The following is a 20,319-nucleotide window of genomic DNA, read 5'->3' as shown; positions in this document are numbered from 1 at the left end:
TCGCCACCTATGTGGATCCGAAGCAGGATGAACTCATAGTTCTCCACAGTGAGCCGCACACCTTATTGGATTATACAACATACGGAGAAGAGTTGCCTAAAGAATTGATTCCTTGAGAATCTCAACGTGCATTTCTTACCGATAGAAGGTGAGCATAACTACAAATAAAAGAATTTTTTTAACTGTTGGTAAAAACGTATTACGCTCAGAGGAAGCGCCGCACTTGTCTCTTCTTTTCCCTCTTTCCCTAAACCAGGGTATTTCTAAAGATTAGAAGGAGGCAGATTCTAAAGGAGGCAGAGTATCAGAGGGGCAGATTACCAGAGGGGCAGATTACCAGAGGGGCAGATTATAAGAGGGGCAGATTATCAGAGGGGTAGATTAACAGAGGGGCAGATAACCAGAGGGGCAGATTACCAGAGGGGCAGATTACCAGAGGGGCAGATAACCAGAGGGGCAGATAACCAGAGGGGCAGATAACCAGAGGGGCAGATAACCAGAGCGGCAGATTACCAGAGGGGCAGATAACCAGAGGGGCAGATAACCAGAGGGGCAGATTACCAGAGGGGCAGATTACCAGAGGGGCAGATAACCAGAGCGGCAGATTACCAGAGGGGCAGATAACCAGAGGGGGCAGATTACCAGAGGGGCAGATTACCAGAGGGGCAGATTACCAGAGGGGCAGATTACCAGAGGGGCAGATAACCAGAGGGGCAGATTACCAGAGGGGCAGATTACCAGAGGGGCAGATAACCAGAGCGGCAGATTACCAGAGGGGCAGATAACCAGAGGGGCAGATAACCAGAGGGGCAGATTACCAGAGGGGCAGATAACCAGAGCGGCAGATTACCAGAGAGGCAGATAACCAGAGGGGGCAGATTACCAGAGGGGCAGATTACCAGAGGGGCAGATAACCAGAGGGGCAGATTACCAGAGGGGCAGATTACCAGAGGGGGCAGATTATAAGAGGAGGCAGAGTATCAGAGGGGCAGATTACCAGAGGGGCAGATTACCAGAGGGGCAGATTAGAAGAGGAGGCAGATTATCAGAGGGGGCAGATTATCAGAGGGGGCAGATTACCAGAGGGGCAGATTATAAGAGGAGGCAGAGTATCAGAGGGGCAGATTACCAGAGGGGCAGATTATAAGAGGAGGCAGATTATCAGAGGGGGCAGATTACCAGAGGGGCAGATTATAAGAGGAGGCAGATTATCAGAGGGGGCAGATTACCAGAGGGGCAGATTATAAGAGGAGGCAGATTATCAGAGGGGGCAGATTACCAGAGGGGCAGATTATAAGAGGAGGCAGATTATCAGAGGGGGCAGATTACCAGAGGGGCAGATTATAAGAGGAGGCAGAGTATCAGAGGGGCAGATTACCAGAGGGGCAGATTATCAGAGGGGCAGATTATCAGAGGGGCAGAGTATCAGAGGGGGCAGACGGTGGGAGGGGCACATTTTTAGTGGAGGCCGTATCCTGACGAATTTTTCAATTATAAAAAGGCCGATTATTAGCAGAGGGAATAGCATTATTGGAGGGGCCGGATTATTGAGGGGAGGTCTGGCCAGAAAGGCCGCAGCAGATTCCGGGGCCCTGACATCATTTCCAGGGCACTTTTGTCAGATTACTGCATTGTCAGAAAAAAAAAACTGCTTATAAATAAAGTTGTCGTAAAAAAAAAAAGCAAAACTCCAAAGGCTGCGGAGCACCAAGATGGTGCATGGAAACTTCCGGCGCCTTCAGAGCAGTTGCTGGTAACAGAGATTAGAGTAGCAACATGGCGGACTTCCGGAGGCGCTCCCGGCGCGCCCCCGACGCCCTTTCTCCTTTGGTTGTGCCCGCGCCCGCGCGCCCGCCGGAAGGAAGGAGCCGCCATTACAGGAGGAGACTCCCGAGTCACCCGGATACACCCGGAAACCGCGGCCGGGTACCCGCCGTCACCCAACTCACCGGATATACCAAATCGGCTGCGGCCTTCTCCAGGGCTGAGCGCCGACTCCAGGAAGCCGCATCCGGGCCGCGCTCACCTGGAGACTCCCGGAAACCGCGGCCTGATCCACGCCCGAGAGGCACGGAGGGTGAGAGCTGACAGCTGAGCGACCGCGCGTACACGGGGCCGGAACACCCGAGACACCCGGAGGAGAACTGGCGCCCTATTGTGTCACCTCACAGAGCAGACTGCAGAGCACAGTGCAGGGTGTACAGAGCAGAGCACAGTGCAGGGTGTACAGAGCAGAGCACAGTGCAGGGTGTGCAGAGCACAGTGCAGGGTGTACAGAGCAGAGCACAGTGCAGGGTGTACAGAGCAGAGCACAGTGCAGGGCGTACAGAGCACCGTGCAGGGTGTACAGAGCAGAGCACAGTGCAGGGTGTACAGAGCAGGGCACAGTGCAGGGTGTACAGAGCAGAGCACAGTGCAGGGTGTACAGAGCAGAGCACAGTGCAGGGTGTACAGAGCAGAGCACAGTGCAGGGTGTACAGAGCAGAGCACAGTGCAGGGTGTACAGAGCAGAGCACAGTGCAGGGTGTACAGAGCAGAGCACAGTGCAGGGTGTACAGAGCAGAGCACAGTGCAGGGAGTACAGAGCAGAGCACAGTGCAGGGTGTAAAGAGCAGAGCACCGTGCAGGGTGTACAGAGCAGAGCACAGTGCAGGGTGTACAGAGCACCGTGCAGGGTGTACAGAGCAGAGCACAGTGCAGGGTGTACAGAGCAGAGCACAGTGCAGGGTGTACAGAGCAGAGCACAGTGCAGGGTGTACAGAGCAGAGCACAGTGCAGGGTGTACAGAGCAGAGCACAGTGCAGGGTGTACAGAGCAGAGCACAGTGCAGGGTGTACAGAGCACCGTGCAGGGTGTACAGAGCACAGTGCAGGGTGTGCAAAGCACAGTGCAGGGTGTACAGAGCAGAGCACAGTGCAGGGTGTACAGAGCAGAGCACAGTGCAGGGTGTGCAGAGCAGAGCACAGTGCAGGGTGTGCAGAGCACAGTGCAGGGTGTACAGAGCAGAGCACAGTGCAGGGTGTACAGAGCAGAGCACAGTGCAGGGTGTACAGAGCAGAGTGCAGGGTGTGCAGAGCACAGTGCAGGGTGTGCAGAGCACAGTGCAGGGTGTACAGAGCACAGTGCAGGGTGTACAGAGCACAGTGCAGGGAGTACAGAGCACAGTGCAGGGAGTACAGAGCAGAGCACAGTGCAGGGTGTGCAGAGCAGAGCACAGTGCAGGGTGTGCAGAGCAGAGCACAGTGCAGGGTGTGCAGAGCACAGTGCAGGGTGTGCAGAGCAGAGCACAGTGCAGGGTGTGCAGAGCAGAGCACAGTGCAGGGTGTGCAGAGCAGAGCACAGTGCAGGGTGTGCAGAGCAGAGCACAGTGCAGGGTGTGCAGAGCACAGTGCAGGGTGTGCAGAGCACAGTGCAGGGTGTGCAGAGCACAGTGCAGGGTGTGCAGAGCTGAGCACAGTGCAGGGTGTGCAGAGCAGAGCACAGTGCAGGGTGTGCAGAGCAGAGCACAGTGCAGGGTGTGCAGAGCAGGGTGAGCAGAGCACAGTGCAGGGTGTACAGAGCAGAGCACGGTGTACAGAGCAGAGCACAGTGCAGGGTGTACAGAGCACAGCACAGTGCAGGGTGTACAGAGCACAGTGCAGGGTGTACAGAGCAGAGCACAGTGCAGGGTGTACAGAGCAGAGCGCAGTGCAGGGTGTACAGAGCAGAGCGCAGTGCAGGGTGTACAGAGCAGAGCGCAGTGCAGGGTGTACAGAGCAGGGTGTGCAGAGCAGAGCACAGTGCAGGGTGTGCAGAGCAGAGCACAGTGCAGGGTGTGCAGAGCAGAGCACAGTGCAGGGTGTGCAGAGCAGAGCACAGTGCAGGGCGTGCAGAGCACAGTGCAGGGTGTGCAGAGCAGAGCACAGTGCAGGGTGTGCAGAGCAGAGCACAGTGCAGGGTGTGCAGAGCAGAGCACAGTGCAGGGTGTGCAGAGCAGAGCACAGTGCAGGGTGTGCAGAGCAGAGCACAGTGCAGGGTGTGCAGAGCAGAGCACAGTGCAGGGTGTGCAGAGCAGAGCACAGTGCAGGGTGTGCAGAGCAGAGCACAGTGCAGGGTGTGCAGAGCAGAGCACAGTGCAGGGTGTGCAGAGCAGAGCACAGTGCAGGGTGTGCAGAGCAGAGCACAGTGCAGGGTGTGCAGAGCAGAGCACAGTGCAGGGTGTGCAGAGCAGAGCACAGTGCAGGGTGTGCAGAGCAGAGCACAGTGCAGGGTGTGCAGAGCACAGTGCAGGGTGTGCAGAGCACAGTGCAGGGTGTGCAGAGCACAGTGCAGGGTGTGCAGAGCACAGTGCAGGGTGTGCAGAGCACAGTGCAGGGTGTGCAGAGCACAGTGCAGGGTGTGCAGAGCACAGTGCAGGGTGTGCAGAGCACAGTGCAGGGTGTGCAGAGCACAGTGCAGGGTGTGCAGAGCACAGTGCAGGGTGTGCAGAGCACAGAGCAGGGTGTGCAGAGCACAGAGCAGGGTGTGCAGAGCACAGAGCAGGGTGTGCAGAGCAGAGTGCAGGGTGTGCAGAGCAGAGTGCAGGGTGTGCAGAGCAGAGTGCAGGGTGTGCAGAGCAGAGTGCAGGGTGTGCAGAGCAGAGTGCAGGGTGTGCAGAGCAGAGTGCAGGGTGTGCAGAGCAGAGTGCAGGGTGTGCAGAGCAGAGTGCAGGGTGTGCAGAGCAGAGTGCAGGGTGTGCAGAGCAGAGTGCAGGGTGTGCAGAGCAGAGTGCAGGGTGTGCAGAGCAGAGTGCAGGGTGTGCAGAGCAGAGTGCAGGGTGTGCAGAGCAGAGTGCAGGGTGAGCAGAGTGCAGGGTGTGCAGAGCAGAGTGCAGGGTGTGCAGAGCAGAGTGCAGGGTGTGCAGAGCAGAGCAGAGTGCAGGGTGTACAGAGCAGAGCACAGTGCGAGCAGAGCACAGTGCAGGGTGTGCAGAGCAGAGCACAGTGCAGGGTGTGCAGAGCAGAGCACAGTGCAGGGTGTGCAGAGCAGAGCACAGTGCAGGGTGTGCAGAGCAGAGCACAGTGCAGGGTGTGCAGAGCAGAGCACAGTGCAGGGTGTGCAGAGCAGAGCACAGTGCAGGGTGTGCAGAGCAGAGCACAGTGCAGGGTGTGCAGAGCAGAGCACAGTGCAGGGTGTGCAGAGCAGAGCACAGTGCAGGGTGTGCAGAGCAGAGCACAGTGCAGGGTGTGCAGAGCAGAGCACAGTGCAGGGTGTGCAGAGCACAGTGCAGGGTGTGCAGAGCACAGTGCAGGGTGTGCAGAGCACAGTGCAGGGTGTACAGTGCAGGGTGTACAGTGCAGGGTATACAGAGCACAGTGCAGGGTATATAGAGTTGAGCACAGTTCAGGGTATACAGAGCAGACTGCAGAGCACAGTGCAGGGTATACAGAGCAGACTGCAGAGCACAGTGCAGGGTATACAGAACAGAGCATATAGAGCACAGTACAGAGCAGAGCAGCAGACTACAATGCAGAGCAGACTGCAGAGTATACAGAGCACAGTGCAGGGTATACAGAGCAGAGCAGCAGACTACAGTGCAGAGCAGACTGCAGAGTATACAGAGCACAGTGCAGGGTATACAGACAAGAGCATGCAGTGCAGAGCAGACTGAGTACAAGGGTATACAGTGCAGAGCATACAGTGCAAGGTATACAGTGCAGAGCACAGTATACAGAGCATACAGTGCAGAGCAGACTGCAGATCACACAGCAGACTGCTGAGCACAGTACAGGGTATATTATTATTTTTATTATACATTTTTATAGTGCCATTTATTACATGGCGCTTTACATGTGGATATGGGGAAATATAGACAAATATATTAAACATGAGCAAATAACAAGGCACACGGGTACGGCTCACAGTCTGCAGGGGATGGGTGAGGATACACTAGGAGAGGGTAGAGCTGGTTGTATACACAGCAGACTGCAGAGCACAGTGCAGGGTATACAGTGCAGAGCATACAATGCAGAGTATACAGAGCAGAGTGGAGTGCAGAGCATACAGTTCAGAACACAGCATACAGTGCAGAGCAGAACACACAGCATACAGTGCAGAGAAGACTGCAGAGCTTACAGGGCAGAACACAACATACAGAGCAGACTGCATAGCAGACAGTGCAGAGTATACAGAGCAGAGAGTGCAGAGCCTACAGTACAGAGAATACTGCAGAGCATAGAGCAGGTTATACAGTGCAGAGCATACAGTACAGAGCAGAGCATACAGTGCCTAGCAGGGTATACAGTGCAGAGAATACAGTACAGAGCCGACTGCAGAGCATACAGTGCACAGAACAAAGCAGACTGCATAGCATACAGTGCAGCGCGCAGAGCAGACTGCAGAGCATACCTTGCAGAATACAGTACAGAGCAGACTGCAGAGCATACAGTGCAGCGCACAGAGCAGAATGCAGTGCAAAGCACACAGCGTACACCTTGCATATAGCGTAGAACACACAGAGCACACTGTACATATCTCAGATTGTACATACAGTACAGACACTGCATACAGCACAGAACATGCTAAGCAGCACACAGTACATCCAGTGCAGCACACAACACCCCTTACATACAGCGCAGTAGATACAGCGCAGCACAGATCATACACACTGTGTACAGCTCTCACACCGTACATGCAGTGCAGAACATACAGCACATAGATGCTGCACAGATCATACATACAGTGCCTATGGTACATCCAGCACAGTACACAACACGCCTTACACACAGGACAGCGCAGCACAGACCGTACATAGAGCGCAGCGCAGACTGTACCTACAGTGCTCACAAAATATCTAGTGCAGTGCATAAACCCCGTACATAGTGCTGCGCACACCATGTATACAGCGCAGTGCACATCACATGCACAACACCCAGCGCATAGCACAGATCTACAACATGCTTTTACCAGGATAAATGGCCGACTGCACTTGCTGTACGGACGGCCGGCACTCGTTCTCCGCTTTGTCCTTCATAAATTGTTTGCTTTTCTTTTTACTGTGGACGGAGGACACAGACTTCTGTTGTACCGGGCACATAGACGGCCTGGGGCTCTGCGTGTGCTGGACCCCATACATTGTACACAGCTCATTGATTGCACGTGCTGGGTATACAGCGGAGGATACACATGAGACCATATACACAAGCATATTTCTTGTACACACTATGTATAACGTGTGGATTACTCACATACACCGTGCACATTACACGCTCTGCATTAACCCCATGGTGCACTCATGCCACACACGACAAAGATGCCACGTGTCCCCGCACTAGAATACTGAGCGTCACCGGACATACATGGTGGACAGGCATTACACACGGGCAGCGGACGTGACGCCGTAGACTTATATAACGAGTACAGGCAGACAATACGATGACAAGTGTATGGTCACTGGTAAATGGGCAGACTGGTGGGACCCGGTGGTGGGCAGCACGGCGGTAGTTGCCTGCAGACCTCTGTTCTTTCCTCGCATGGTGGTGGTTGTGTCCCAGAGCGGCAGAGTCGTGGCGCTGGGGGTTTCATGTTGGCGTCTGCGGTCCCAGTATATGTGATACCCAGCAGTGTGCAGACAGCAGCAGGGATGTCTGACATGGCCGGACTCGTCACGTCTCTGGTGAGGGCTGGTGACCTCTCCCCGCACGCTTTCATGGCCGCCGTGTTCAAATTCTTCTGTTTGTATTGATTTTTTTTGTGTGTAAATGTTCCCGTCCTGTAGCGCAGAAGGTAGCAGCGCGCCGATCTTTGTGGTGGGATGGGACCTCTCAAGATGGGAACCTTTACTGCTGGTGTTTTTGGTGGCACCAATGGCATAATTTCCCTTTTCACCAGTCTTGCTGCCGTCACTCATGTTGGGCTTCCAGAGACCCATCTTCAGGCCCCCGTGGGTGTTTTTTATGACTGGAGGTGACATGTACCTGGGATATGGCCTTATTAGTGTCTCGCTTGAGGGTGGGACGTGTATGTGGTGCAGGCTGCACATGTCCGAGGTTCTTTATAAGTCCCGCTCCCCCACCACACTTTGCTAGCTACTCTCTGCCGTGTACTACATGTTGTCTGTGGAGCAGTTGTGTATAGTCTGTTGCTTATTCTGTGTTTTTATTTTGCAGGCCCCTGAAGATGAATGCCGTGTATGGCTCGTTCACTGGCGACACAAGGAGCGGCTCCTCCTAAACATCTGCTTGTGACCAAGTCCGGAGCCCCTGATCATAACGTCCTGGCTTGTCCAGTCTGTGCATGGAGAACCATTACAAAGCCTCACCCCGGCAGGTGTTAATGTGGGCAGGATGAGTGCTGCGCCATGATGATGGCACGGAAACAAGATGTGCGGGTGCCCACTTATAGCATCAGTGTGGTGGGCCTGTCCGGCACAGAAAAGGAAAAAGGCCAGTGTGGCATTGGGAAGTCTTGCCTGTGCAACAGATTTGCACGACCCAGTGCAGATGACTTCCACTTGGACCACACGTCCGTCCTTAGCACCAGTGACTTTGGGGGCCGTGTCGTGAACAATGACCACTTCCTGTACTGGGGGGAGGTCACCCGGACTCTTGAAGACTGTGTGGAATGCAAGGTGCACGTGGTGGAGCAGACGGAGTTCATAGACGACCAAACGTTCCAGCCTCACCGCAGTACAGCGCTGCAGCCGTACATCAAGCGCGCTGCATCCAGTAAACTCGCTTCGGCCGAGAAGCTCATGTATTTTTGCACAGATCAGTTGGGGCTGGAGCAGGACTTTGAACAGAAACAGATGCCCGAGGGCAAACTGCTGATAGACGGCTACTTGCTGTGTGTCGACGTCAGTCGTGGCATGAATAGGAATTTCGATGACCAACTTAAATTTGTGTCTAACCTGTACACTCAACTAGCCAAGACCAAGAAGCCGATAGTACTGGTCCTGTCCAAATGCGATGAAGGAGTTGAGCGATACATCCGGGATGCTCATGGGTTTGCACTCAATAAAAAGAATTTGCAGGTGGTGGAGACTTCGGCCAGGTCCAATGTCAATGTAGACTTGGCCTTTACTGCCTTGATACAGCTGATAGACAAAAGTCGTGGGAAGTCCAAGATAATTCCTTACTTTGAGGCGTTGAAGCAGCAGAGCCAGCAGAGCGCGGCTGCCAAAGACAAGTACGAATGGCTGGTGGGACGTGTCGTCAAGTCGCACAACGAGACATGGCTGAACGTCAGCCGGCGCATGCAGAGCTGCACTGAATATCAGGATTACGTATACTTGGAAGGTACCGATAAAGCCAAGAAGCTATTTCAGCAGCACATCCAGCGGCTCAAACAGGATCATATTGAACGCCGTCGTAAGGTTTACTTGTCCGTTTTGCCCCGTGCTTTAGATGTCCTCGTGCCTGACCTCGATGAAATAGACCATCTGAGCTGCCCCAAAGTGGCCAAACTGTTAGAGTCAAAGCCTGACTTCTCTCACTGGTTTGTGGTTCTCGAGGACACCCCATGGGATCTAACAAGCCACATAGACAATATGGACGACGATCGGATACCTTATGATATTATGGAAACCATGCAGGCAACAGATGTGTACTGCAACCACCTGGAAAAACTGAGGAATGCAAGGAAGAAATCGCAGATGAAGAAAGCCTTCAAAGAAAATTTAGCAGCTTCTCCGTTTATCACTCCCGGGAAGCCTTGGGAGGAAGCTCGTAGTTTTATTATGAGCGAGGAATTTTATCAGTGGTTGGAAGAGCTGGTCTATATGGACATATATAGTAAGCACCAGAAAGAGATCATTGACAAAGCCAAGGAGGAGTTCCAGGAGCTACTTCTGGAGTATTCGGAGCTGTTCTATGAGCTGGAGCTAGATGCCAAGCCCAGCAAGGAGAAGATGGGGGTGATCCAGGAGGTCCTAGGGGAGGAACAGCGGTTCAAAGCTCTGCAGAAACTGCAGGCCGAGCGGGACGCCCTAATCCTTAAACACATTCACTTTGTCTATCATCCCACAAAAGACACTTGCCCCAGTAACCCTTCATGTGTAGACACCAAAATAGAGCAGCTGATCAGCTCCAGGTGCCCTTACCCCTATGACCGCCTCTATAAAGACCCTAATGTGGACAGAATCAACCTGGTGATCCTTGGCAAGGACGGTTTGGCTCGAGAACTTGCTAATGAGATCCGTGCTCTTTGCACCAATGATGATAAGTATGTGATTGACGGGAAGATGTACGAGTTGTCTTTGCGTCCCATCGAGGGCAATGTTCGGCTGCCTGTTAACTCATTTCAAACCTCGACCTTTATGCCTCATGGATGCCTCTGCCTTTACAACTCCAAAGAGTCTTTGTCCTACGTCATAGAGAGCATTGAGAAAAATCGGGAGTCCAGTCTAGGACGTAAGGACAACCATCTGCTGAACTTACCCCTTACCTTAATACTCGTCAACCGCAGAGGCGACACGAGCGGAGAGACTGCGCACAGCCTCATCCAGCAGGGTCAGCATATAGCCAGCAAGTTGCAGTGCTTCTTCCTAGATGCGGCCTCTACGGGCCTTGGCTACGGCCGTAATATAAACGAGAAACAGATCAGCCAGATTCTGCGGTTCCTTCTAGAATCCAAGAGGAACCTGAACCTCGTGAGCTCCACGCCAAGCATCAAAGATCTGGTGGACTGTGATCTCCGCATAGTAATGTGCTTGATGTGTGGAGACGCCTTCCATGTGGAGGAGGTGCTGAACGTCCTGAAGCCTCACACTTATCGCCCATCACCGTTTGGCGTTGGTGGCTCGGTTCTGCTCGACTTGCCACTGGGTAGTCAGAGGCGCCGACTAGAGCTGCTCATCCTGTCCTATCACGCCTCCTTCAATGTTCGTAAGACCAAACTGGTGCATGGATACATGGTATTCTACGCTGCCAAGCGTCGTGCCTCCCTGGCCATGCTGCGGGCCTTCCTCTGTGAAGTCCAAGACATCGTCCCTGTTCAACTTGTTGCCTTGACTGAGGGTCCTGTAAATCTCCTGGATAACCTGACCCGAGACCAGCTGACCGAAGGGGAAGAAATCGCTCAGGATATCGAAGGCAAATTCCTGAATTTACAGTGTGGACAGGCCCAGCCCAAGCTGGACATGTTCTACTCTTTCTTCAAGGACGTGGTCGAGAAGAAAGTCATCATCGAAGCCTCACATATGTATGACAACACAGCAGAAGCATGTAGCACTACAGAGGAGGTGTTCAACTCCCCTCGCGCGGGATCTCCCCTCTGCAACTCCCACTTGCCTGACTCTGAGGAAGATCTGGACCCGTCTCCCCAGCACATCCTGACACGGGAGGACATGGGTCTGGCTGCACCCTCCAGAGACCATTCCAAATTGGACGACAGTGAGAGTCTTGCCTTCATCTCTGTCATGAGCACCTTAGAGAGCAAACTGAACAACAAGGTACCTCCTCCCCTCAAACCAAAGCCTGACCTTTCCTACCTAGACCCCGTGTCCCGTGATGGACACAGGCGGTCCCTAACCTCCATCACTTGGCCACCATCTGAAGCCTTTGACCCTTCGGACTACGCCGAACCTATAGACTCTGTTGTGAAACCGAGGAACCAGGAAGAGAACATTTACTCTGTGCCTCACGACAGCACCCAAGGAAAAATCATCACCATCCGAAACGCTATCAAACCGCAGTCCAATGGTAGCGGGAACGGTTCAGACAGTGACATGGACACTAATTCTCTGGAGCGAATACGGAAGGCATCCATCGTGACCAAACCTGTCCTCTACCGGACCAAGTGTGCCAAACTCGGGAAGTTTTCCAGTTATAGGAGCAGCTTCAGCGTGGGCAGTGATGACGAGCTCGGACCCATGCGCAGAAAAGATGAGGACATCGGAACGCCGGGACCAAAAGGCGACAACACCACAAACTCGTATGAGGCCGACGGAGAAGATCCGCGCAAGAGGAACATCCTGCGCAGCCTGAGGAGAACCACCAAGGTATAAAGTGTGGACATAGGAGGGAGATCCTGCTACATCTCATCTATGCTCCAGTCACAGCCAGAGCTGCACAGAGTCCACACTGCACTGGTGCCTCGGTGTGCAGGAGACGGACACTGATAGATTTATTTTAGCTTTCTCACTTAACATCTCCCATGATGCAACACAATATGTGGCTGCAGCTTTAGTAGTGACTGGAGTATATAACGAGATATAACTCCGTGATGTTATAAAAGGGAGATATGAGACTGACCGTCCATGAAGGTGATGGTCATATGTTCACAGCAAGCAGAGATCTGGAACATTTTTACTTAGCAAGGCTCGTTTCACACTAGCGTTTTGAGGAGCTGCGGACTTCCTCTGTGAAGCCCCGCCCTCGTCCGCTAGCTCCGCCTACTTCTAGATGCGGCCTACGTACCTACAGTATCTTTAACATTAGGTACGCAGGTCGTGCCGCTGTATGCGGATGCTTTCGCATGCGTCGTTTTGACGAGGCGGAGAAAAAAAAATTGCTACAAGCATCCGCATACAGCGGCACGACCTGCGTACCTAATGTTAAAGATAGGTACGCAGGCCGCATGCAGAAGTAGGCGGAGGAGCGGCCGAGGGCGGGGCTTCACAGAGGAAGTCCGCAACCGTCTGCAACGCTAATGTGAAACCGGCGTAAATAGGAAGAAGCATGACTTTATATTAGGAATAATCCGTCTTTATATAAATCTCTGTGCCCCCTGAATAGTGAGTACAGCTCTGGAGTATAATGCAGGGTGTAACTCATGATCAGTAATGTATGTACACAGTGACTGCACCAGCAGAATAGTGAGTGCAGCTCTGGAGTATAATACAGGATGTAACTCAGGATCAGTAATGCAATGTATGTACACAGTGACTGCACCAGCAGAATAGTGAGTGCAGCTCTGGAGTATAATACAGGATGTAACTCAGGATCAGTAATGCATGTACACAGTGACTGCACCAGCAGAATAGTGAGTGCAGCTCTGGAGTATAATACAGGATGTAACTCAGGATCAGTAATGCAATGTATGTACACAGTGACTGCACCAGCAGAATAGTGAGTGCAGCTCTGGAGTATAATACAGGATGTAACTCAGTATCAGTAATGTAATGTATGTACACAGTGACTGCACCAGCACAATAGTGAGTGCAGCTCTGGGGTATAATACAGGATGTAACTCAGTATCAGTAATGTAATGTATGTACACAGTGACTGCACCAGCAGAATAGTGAGTGCAGCTCTGGAGTATAATACAGGATGTAACTCAGGATCAGTAATGTAATGTATGTACACAGTGACTGCACCAGCACAATAGTGAGTGCAGCTCTGGAGTATAATACAGGATGTAACTCAGGATCAGTAATGCAATGTATGTACACAGTGACTGCATCAGCAGAATAGTGAGTGCAGCTCTGGAGTATAATACAGGATGTAACTCAGGATCAGTAATGTATGTACACAGTGATTGCATCAGCAGAATAGTGAGTGCAGCTCTGGAGTATAATACAGGATGTAACTCAGGATCAGTAATGTATGTACACAGTGACTGCACCAGCAGAATAGTGAGTGCAGCTCTGGAGTATAATACAGGATGTAACTCAGGATCAGTAATGTAATGTATGTACACAGTGACTGCACCAGCAGAATAGTGAGTGCAGCTCTGGAGTATAATACAGGATGTAACTCAGGATCAGTAATGTATGTACACAGTGACTGCACCAGCAGAATAGTGAGTGCAGCTCTGGGGTATACTACAGGATGTAACTCAGGATCAGTAATGTAATGTATGTACACAGTGACTGCACCAGCAGAATAGTGAGTGCAGCTCTGGAGTATAATACAGGATGTAACTCAGTATCAGTAATGTAATGTATGTACACAGTGACTGCACCAGCAGAATAGTGAGTGCAGCTCTGGAGTATAATACAGGATGTAACTCAGTATCAGTAATGTAATGTATGTACACAGTGACTGCACCAGCAGAATAGTGAGTGCAGCTCTGGAGTATAATACAGGATGTAACTCAGGATCAGTAATGTAATGTATGTACACAGTGACTGCACCAGCAGAATAGTGAGTGCAGATCTGGATTTTAATACAGGATGTAACTCCGGATCAGTAATGTATGTACAAAGTGATGGCACCAGCAGAATAGTGAGTGCAGCTCAGGGAGATAACCCTGGTTACAGTGCAGTGCGGTTATGGGGGTCACATATACAGGTGTTGTGTATTCTTTGTTCTCCCCTTCTGTATTGGGGGCTGTAGCACAGAGGACCGTTCTTGCAGTCGCCTCGTTGGAGGTCGTTTTTTCTTACTTGTCTCCTTTTGTTCCTTTTTTCTAGAAACGAGCCAATAAAATCCGTCCCCCCCTGTCCAAGCAGACGTGGGAGAGCAGCTATTTCGGGATCCCCCTGGTGAACGTCGTGAGTGTAGAGAAGCCCATCCCTATCTTCATTGAGAAGTGTGTGGAGTACATAGAGACCACAGGTGGGGGCCTCTGCAGGTATTGGGGGTGCACTGGACTGTGCGGCAGAGCTGACACCTCAGTCTGGTCTTTCTCACAGTCACTTTCCCGCCCCATCTGGTCCATGGCTGGGTATTTTTAGCTCACTCCGGGGGGTAACGTTCCTTTTTTTTTCCCTCAGGGATGAGCACGGAGGGAATCTATCGAGTCAGTGGCAACAAGTCTGAGATGGATTCTCTGCAGAGACAATTTGATCAAGGTGAGTGGTGATGATGGGGGTGGTGGTTATATCGGCCCCGTCCTCTCTCTGACTCCTGCGCTCTTTACAGATCACAGCCTGGACTTGGCGGAGAAGGACTTTACGGTGAACACGGTGGCTGGAGCCTTGAAGAGTTTCTTTGCGGAGCTGCCGGACCCGTTGGTGCCGTACACCTTACAGACGGAGCTGGTGGAGGCCTACAGTGAGTGATTGTGGCAGCGTGTCGGGGCACGGTGTGAGCGCAGACGCTTCTACGGCCGTTCAGTGGGTGGGAAATGAGACCCGAGCAGCAGATTCATGTATATGAGCGTTCGCTCCTGTGTTCTCTATGAGAAAGTCGCCAGCTGTCACATCGGCCGCGGCCGATCTCCGGGAGGGCAGTGTGATCGGCAGTCACATGTGCCATCGACGTCTCCCCCGACCATCAGTCGGCCGGTGCCCCCATATCAGACCGTCGCCTGAACCCGCCGATATCAGCTGACATTAGTCCAATCTGTATGGGGGCTTCAAGCTAGGAAAGAGGAATGCAGTCTATTGTCTTCTGTTGTCAGCCACTTTTCAGTGTGCAGGGGTTATCAGGAGCAGATGATGATCCAGCTCATACAATGTGATCTGCTGCTGATCCTCCTCCTAAACTTTCCTTCTTATCTTCTGTAGAAATCAACGACCAAGAGCAGAAGCTTCAGGTGATGAAGGAGCTTCTGAAGAAACTGCCGAAGGAAAACCAGGAGATCTTCAAATACGTCATCTCTCACCTGAACCGGTGCGTGGTGTCTGCGCTGCTGTGTGTCTCCATGTTCTAGTTCCCATGTGTGACTGTCCGTACTCTAGTCTGTCTCCCCGCTGTGTGCGATGCTCACACTCCCCTGTGGCTGCTCCTCAGGGTCAGTCAGCATCACCATGCCAGTATGATGACCAGTGACAATTTGTCCATCTGTGTGTGCATCCCCCTTTCTGTGTGTTCGCGCCTTCTTCTGCGTGCCCCACTCTCTGCATGTGCCTTCCCCTGAGCACCCCGCTCTCAGATCGCTCCTCCCTTTGCACGCCTTTCCCTGCACGCTCTGCATGTGCCCCTTGCTCTGTATTTGCACCTTCCCCTGCGCTCCCCCTCTGTGCGCACCCCGCTCTCTGCATGCGTTTACCTGTACGCCTCCCTTCCTGCCTGTTCATCCCCTTTCTATGCGTTCGCGCCTTCCTCTGCACGCCCTGACTCTGCATGCACCTCCCCCTGCTCACTGCATTTGTACCTTCCTCTGCATGAGCTTCTTCCCCTGCACGCCCCACTCTCTGCATGCGCTTTCTCCTGCTCCCCGTGCTCTCTGCGTTTGTGCCTTCTCCTTTGCACACTTCTTCCCCTGCACGCCCCTTTTTCTGCAATCATTCCTTCCCCTGCTCTCTGCGTTCAAGGCTTCCTCTGTGCGCTTCTCCTGCATGCCCTGCTTTATGCATTCACGCCTTCCCCTGTGCGCTTCTTCCCCTGCTCTGTGTCCACGCCTTCCTATGTGCGCTTCTTTCCCTGCATGCCCTGCTCTATGCATTCACACCTTCCCCTGTGCGCTTCTTCCTCTGCATTCACTCCTTCCCCTGTGTGCTTCTTACTCTGCATTCACTCCTTCCCCTGTGTGCTTCTTCCTCTGTATTCACACCTTCCCCTGTGCGCTTCTTACTCTGCATTCACACCTTCCCCTGTGCGCTTCTTACTCTGCATTCACACCTTCCCCTGTGCGCTTCTTCCTCTGTATTCACACCTTCCCCTGTGCGCTTCTTCCTCTGCATTCACTCCTTCCCCTGTGTGCTTCTTCCTCGGTATTCACACCTTCCCCTGTGCGCTTCTTACTCTGCATTCACACCTTCCCCTGTGCGCTTCTTACTCTGCATTCACACCTTCCCCTGTGCGCTTCTTACTCTGTATTCACTCCTTCCCCTGTGTGCTTCTTACTCTGCATTCACACCTTCCCCTGTGCTCTTCTTACTCTGCATTCACACCTTCCCCTGTGCTCTTCTTACTCTGCATTCTCACCTTCCCCTGTGTGCTTCTTACTCTGCATTCACACCTTCCCCTGTGCTCTTCTTACTCTGCATTCACACCTTCCCCTGTGCGCTTCTTCCTCTGCATTAACTCCTTCCCCTGTGCGCTTCTTCCTCTGTATTCACTCCTTCCCCTGTGCGCTTCTTACTCTGCATTCACACCTTCCCTTGTGCGCTTCTTACTCTGCATTCACACCTTCCCCTGTGCGCTTCTTACTCTGCATTCACACCTTCCCCTGTGCGCTTCTTCCTCTGTATTCACTCCTTCCCCTGTGCGCTTCTTACTCTGCATTCACACCTTCCCCTGTGCGCTTCTTACTCTGTATTCACTCCTTCCCCTGTGCGCTTCTTACTCTGCATTCACACCTTCCCCTGTGCTCTTCTTACTCTGCATTCACACCTTCCCCTGTGCTCTTCTTACTCTGCATTCACACCTTCCCCTGTGCGCTTCTTACTCTGCATTCACACCTTCCCCTGTGCTCTTCTTACTCTGCATTCACACCTTCCCCTGTGCTCTTCTTACTCTGCATTCACACCTTCCCCTGTGCGCTTCTTACTCTGCATTCACACCTTCCCCTGTGCGCTTCTTCCTCTGCATTCACTCCTTCCCCTGTGCGCTTCTTCCTCTGCATTAACTCCTTCCCCTGTGCGCTTCTTCCTCTGCATTCACTCCTTCCCCTGTGCGCTTTTTCTTCCTCTGCATTCACACCTTCCCCTGTGCGCTTCTTACTCTGCATTCACACCTTCACCTGTGCGCTTCTTCCCCTGCACACCCCGCTGTTTTCACGCCTTCCCCTGTGCGCTTCTTCCCCTGTTCTCTGCGTCCACGCCTTCCTATGTGCGCTTTTTTCCCTGCATGCCCTGCTCTATGCATTCACGCCTTCCCCTGTGCGCTTCTTCCTCTGCATTCACTTTTTCCCCTGTACGCTTCTTCCCCTGTACGCTCTGCTTTCTGCATACACGCCTTCCTTTGCGCTTCTTCACCTGCTCACCCCACTCTCTGCATTCACACCTTCACCTGTGCTCTTCTTCCCCTGCACGCCCCGCTCTCTGCGTTCACGCCTTACCCTGCGCGTGTTTCTTCCCCTGCACGCCCTGCTCTCTGCGTTCACACCTTGCCCTGCTCCCGTTTCTTCCCCTGCTCGCCCCGCTCTATGGATTCACGCCTTCCCCTGCACCTTCTCCCCTGCGTCTCACGCTCTCCTCTGGTTGCTCCTCAGGGTCAGCCAGCATCATCACACCAACCTGATGACCAGTGAGAACTTGTCCATCTGCTTCTGGCCGACATTGATGCGCCCGGACTTCACCACCATGGACGCTCTGACGGCGACTCGCACCTACCAGACAATCATCGAGCTGTTCATCCATCAGTGTCCGTACTTCTTCTACCAGCGCCCTCCAATGGACATTCCTACTCCGAGCTCACCCTCCACGCCGCCCATGCACCCGCCCTCTCCTCCTCAGTCTCCCCCACTGACGCCCGTGTCCCCATCGGAGAACCTGCTAACATCGGACCCCAACATCCTGTGACGTTCTCTTCCCCCGCAGTTTATAGTCTCTCCTGGAGGCAACGTCCGCCTTTCCCCTGGCCACTCGCCAGCCTCTCCTGGAGGACCAGAGGCTTCACACATGGGACCACTACAGATGAGAGACTTGGAGTCTGTGGCCGGGATGAGCCCTCCACGGAAGAGAACGGGGGGCTAATCGTGGTACACTGTGGAGCGGGGCCGTCCCTGGTACACTGTGCAAGCATCATGAGTGGATACCTGGTACACTGACTGTGACGGAGGCGCCCGGCACCCCCACATCACAGAGGGACCCTGCTTCTGTGGATTACGCCACCGGTCGGGATCACGCCACAGGAGGAGCAACACTGTGAATTGTGGAGCGGGGCAGCGGCTCTCTCCGCGTTCCTCTGTGGTATTCTTGCCCCTCTCTTCCTTCCCCCCCATTTTAAGGACACTAACCCCCGAAAGGACACCGAATCGACACTACATATCTTAGCACTTACAGGCGGCACATTAGGGTTGATGGGGGCTGCATGAGTTGTCTGCTTTGTACATGACTACACGGAGAGCACACGTGTGACACCGGCCGGAGACCACGCGCATGTTCACGTGTCACCACTGCTGCTCCGGCTGCTTCTTCTTCGTTTTCTTCCTCTTTTTAATCGGCGGCTCCTCCTCGGGATTGGATTGTTTGCTCCGTGGTAACACATCTCCTGAGGTGCCTTATCCCCCGGCTCGGAGTCGTTCTCACTTGTCCGATAACTTTTATAGGTCTGATCCGTAAAGGGTGAGCTAGCACCGACCCCCTCCCCCCATTTTATCTGACGTGTCCTACTGATCCCCCCCCCCCCTGTAACAGAAGGCCCCCCGCTTTTACTGACTTCACAATGAGCTCTGCCCTCACTACCTCTTCGTCGAGACACTAACTGTCCTTAAGTGTTAAAATCACCCCCGCTACCGAAACCCGTATGACCGGCGACCAAGTGTAACTGACCTCCTCCTGCTAACTTAACTCCCCCAACCCCCACACAGCGAGCGTGAACGGGACGGGGGTCTGTCTTACTGTGTGGGGGTCCCTGTGTGAACCCTCAATCTTGTCCATACCGTGTGCAGGGAGGCCTCGCCGCGACTGGGGGCCGCCCCGTTACTACCCGTTCTGTTTGTTGCTGTCCGATGGTCGGGTCATTTTGTGCATGAGAATGTGGCCCCTCCGCCGACCCCCTGAACCATGTATTTGCTCATTGTAATTGGATCAAACTGAGGGCCTTAATGTGACTTGTATTATAGCTAATAAATCTTGTTATAAACTCCCATCGCTCTGCCGCTCATCTCGTCTGTGGGGGAGGCCGGGTGGGCACGGGCGAAGGGCGTCCACGGCAGGAGGGCTAGTGACAGGCTGCAACCATCAGTCCTGCCATCTGGTTGTCAGTGTATCCGTAGCACCCAGGGTGTCGGGACCAGTGTCAGGTCTTTAATGTAAATTTTTCACTTGCTTACAGCAAGCAGAGATCTTGAAAGTGCCCCTTATTCTCCACATTCCTGCCCCTTATTCTCCACATTACTGCCCCTTATTCTCCACACTCCTGCCCCTTATTCTCCACATTACTGACCTTTATTCTCCACACTCCTGCCCCTCATTCTCCACATTCCTGCCCCTCATTCTCCACATTCCTGCCCCTTATTCTCCACACTTCTGCCCCTTATTCTCCACACTTCTGCCCCTTATTCTCCACACTCCTGCCCCTTATTCTCCACATTACTGCCCCTTATTCTCCACACTCCTGCCCCTTATTCTCCACATTCCTGCCCCTCATTCTCCACATTCCTGCCCCTTATTCTCCACACTCCTGCCCCTTATTCTCCACATTCCTGCCCCTCATTCTCCACATTCCTGCCCCTTATTCTCCACACTTCTGCCCCTTATTCTCCACACTTCTGCCCCTTATTCTCCACATTCCTGCCCCTTATTCTCCACATTACTGCCCCTTATTCTCCACACTCCTGCCCCTTATTCTCCACATTCCTGCCCCTCATTCTCCACATTCCTGCCCCTTATTCTCCACACTCCTGCCCCTCATTCTCCACATTCCT

At 53.1% G+C, this 20,319-nt stretch overlaps 1 protein-coding gene across 1 annotated transcript; it reads left to right on the top strand.

Moving 5' to 3' along the window:
* Positions 1 to 1,849: 1,849 nt before the first annotated feature.
* ARHGAP35 (Rho GTPase activating protein 35) lies at positions 1,850 to 19,541 on the top strand. The gene is made up of 7 exons (XM_069746136.1): positions 1,850 to 2,077; positions 8,127 to 11,956; positions 14,312 to 14,456; positions 14,615 to 14,692; positions 14,763 to 14,894; positions 15,350 to 15,455; positions 17,941 to 19,541. Exons 2-7 carry the CDS (start codon positions 8,318 to 8,320, stop codon positions 18,248 to 18,250), a joined length of 4,410 nt encoding a protein of 1,469 aa, XP_069602237.1. The 5' UTR covers positions 1,850 to 2,077; positions 8,127 to 8,317; the 3' UTR covers positions 18,251 to 19,541.
* The last annotated feature ends 778 nt before the right edge of the window (positions 19,542 to 20,319 follow it).

The sequence above is a fragment of the Ranitomeya imitator genome, chromosome 2 (genome assembly GCF_032444005.1).
Source record: "Ranitomeya imitator isolate aRanImi1 chromosome 2, aRanImi1.pri, whole genome shotgun sequence".
Lineage (NCBI taxonomy): Eukaryota > Metazoa > Chordata > Amphibia > Anura > Dendrobatidae > Ranitomeya > Ranitomeya imitator.
This window is presented reverse-complemented; position numbering and strand designations above follow the sequence as displayed.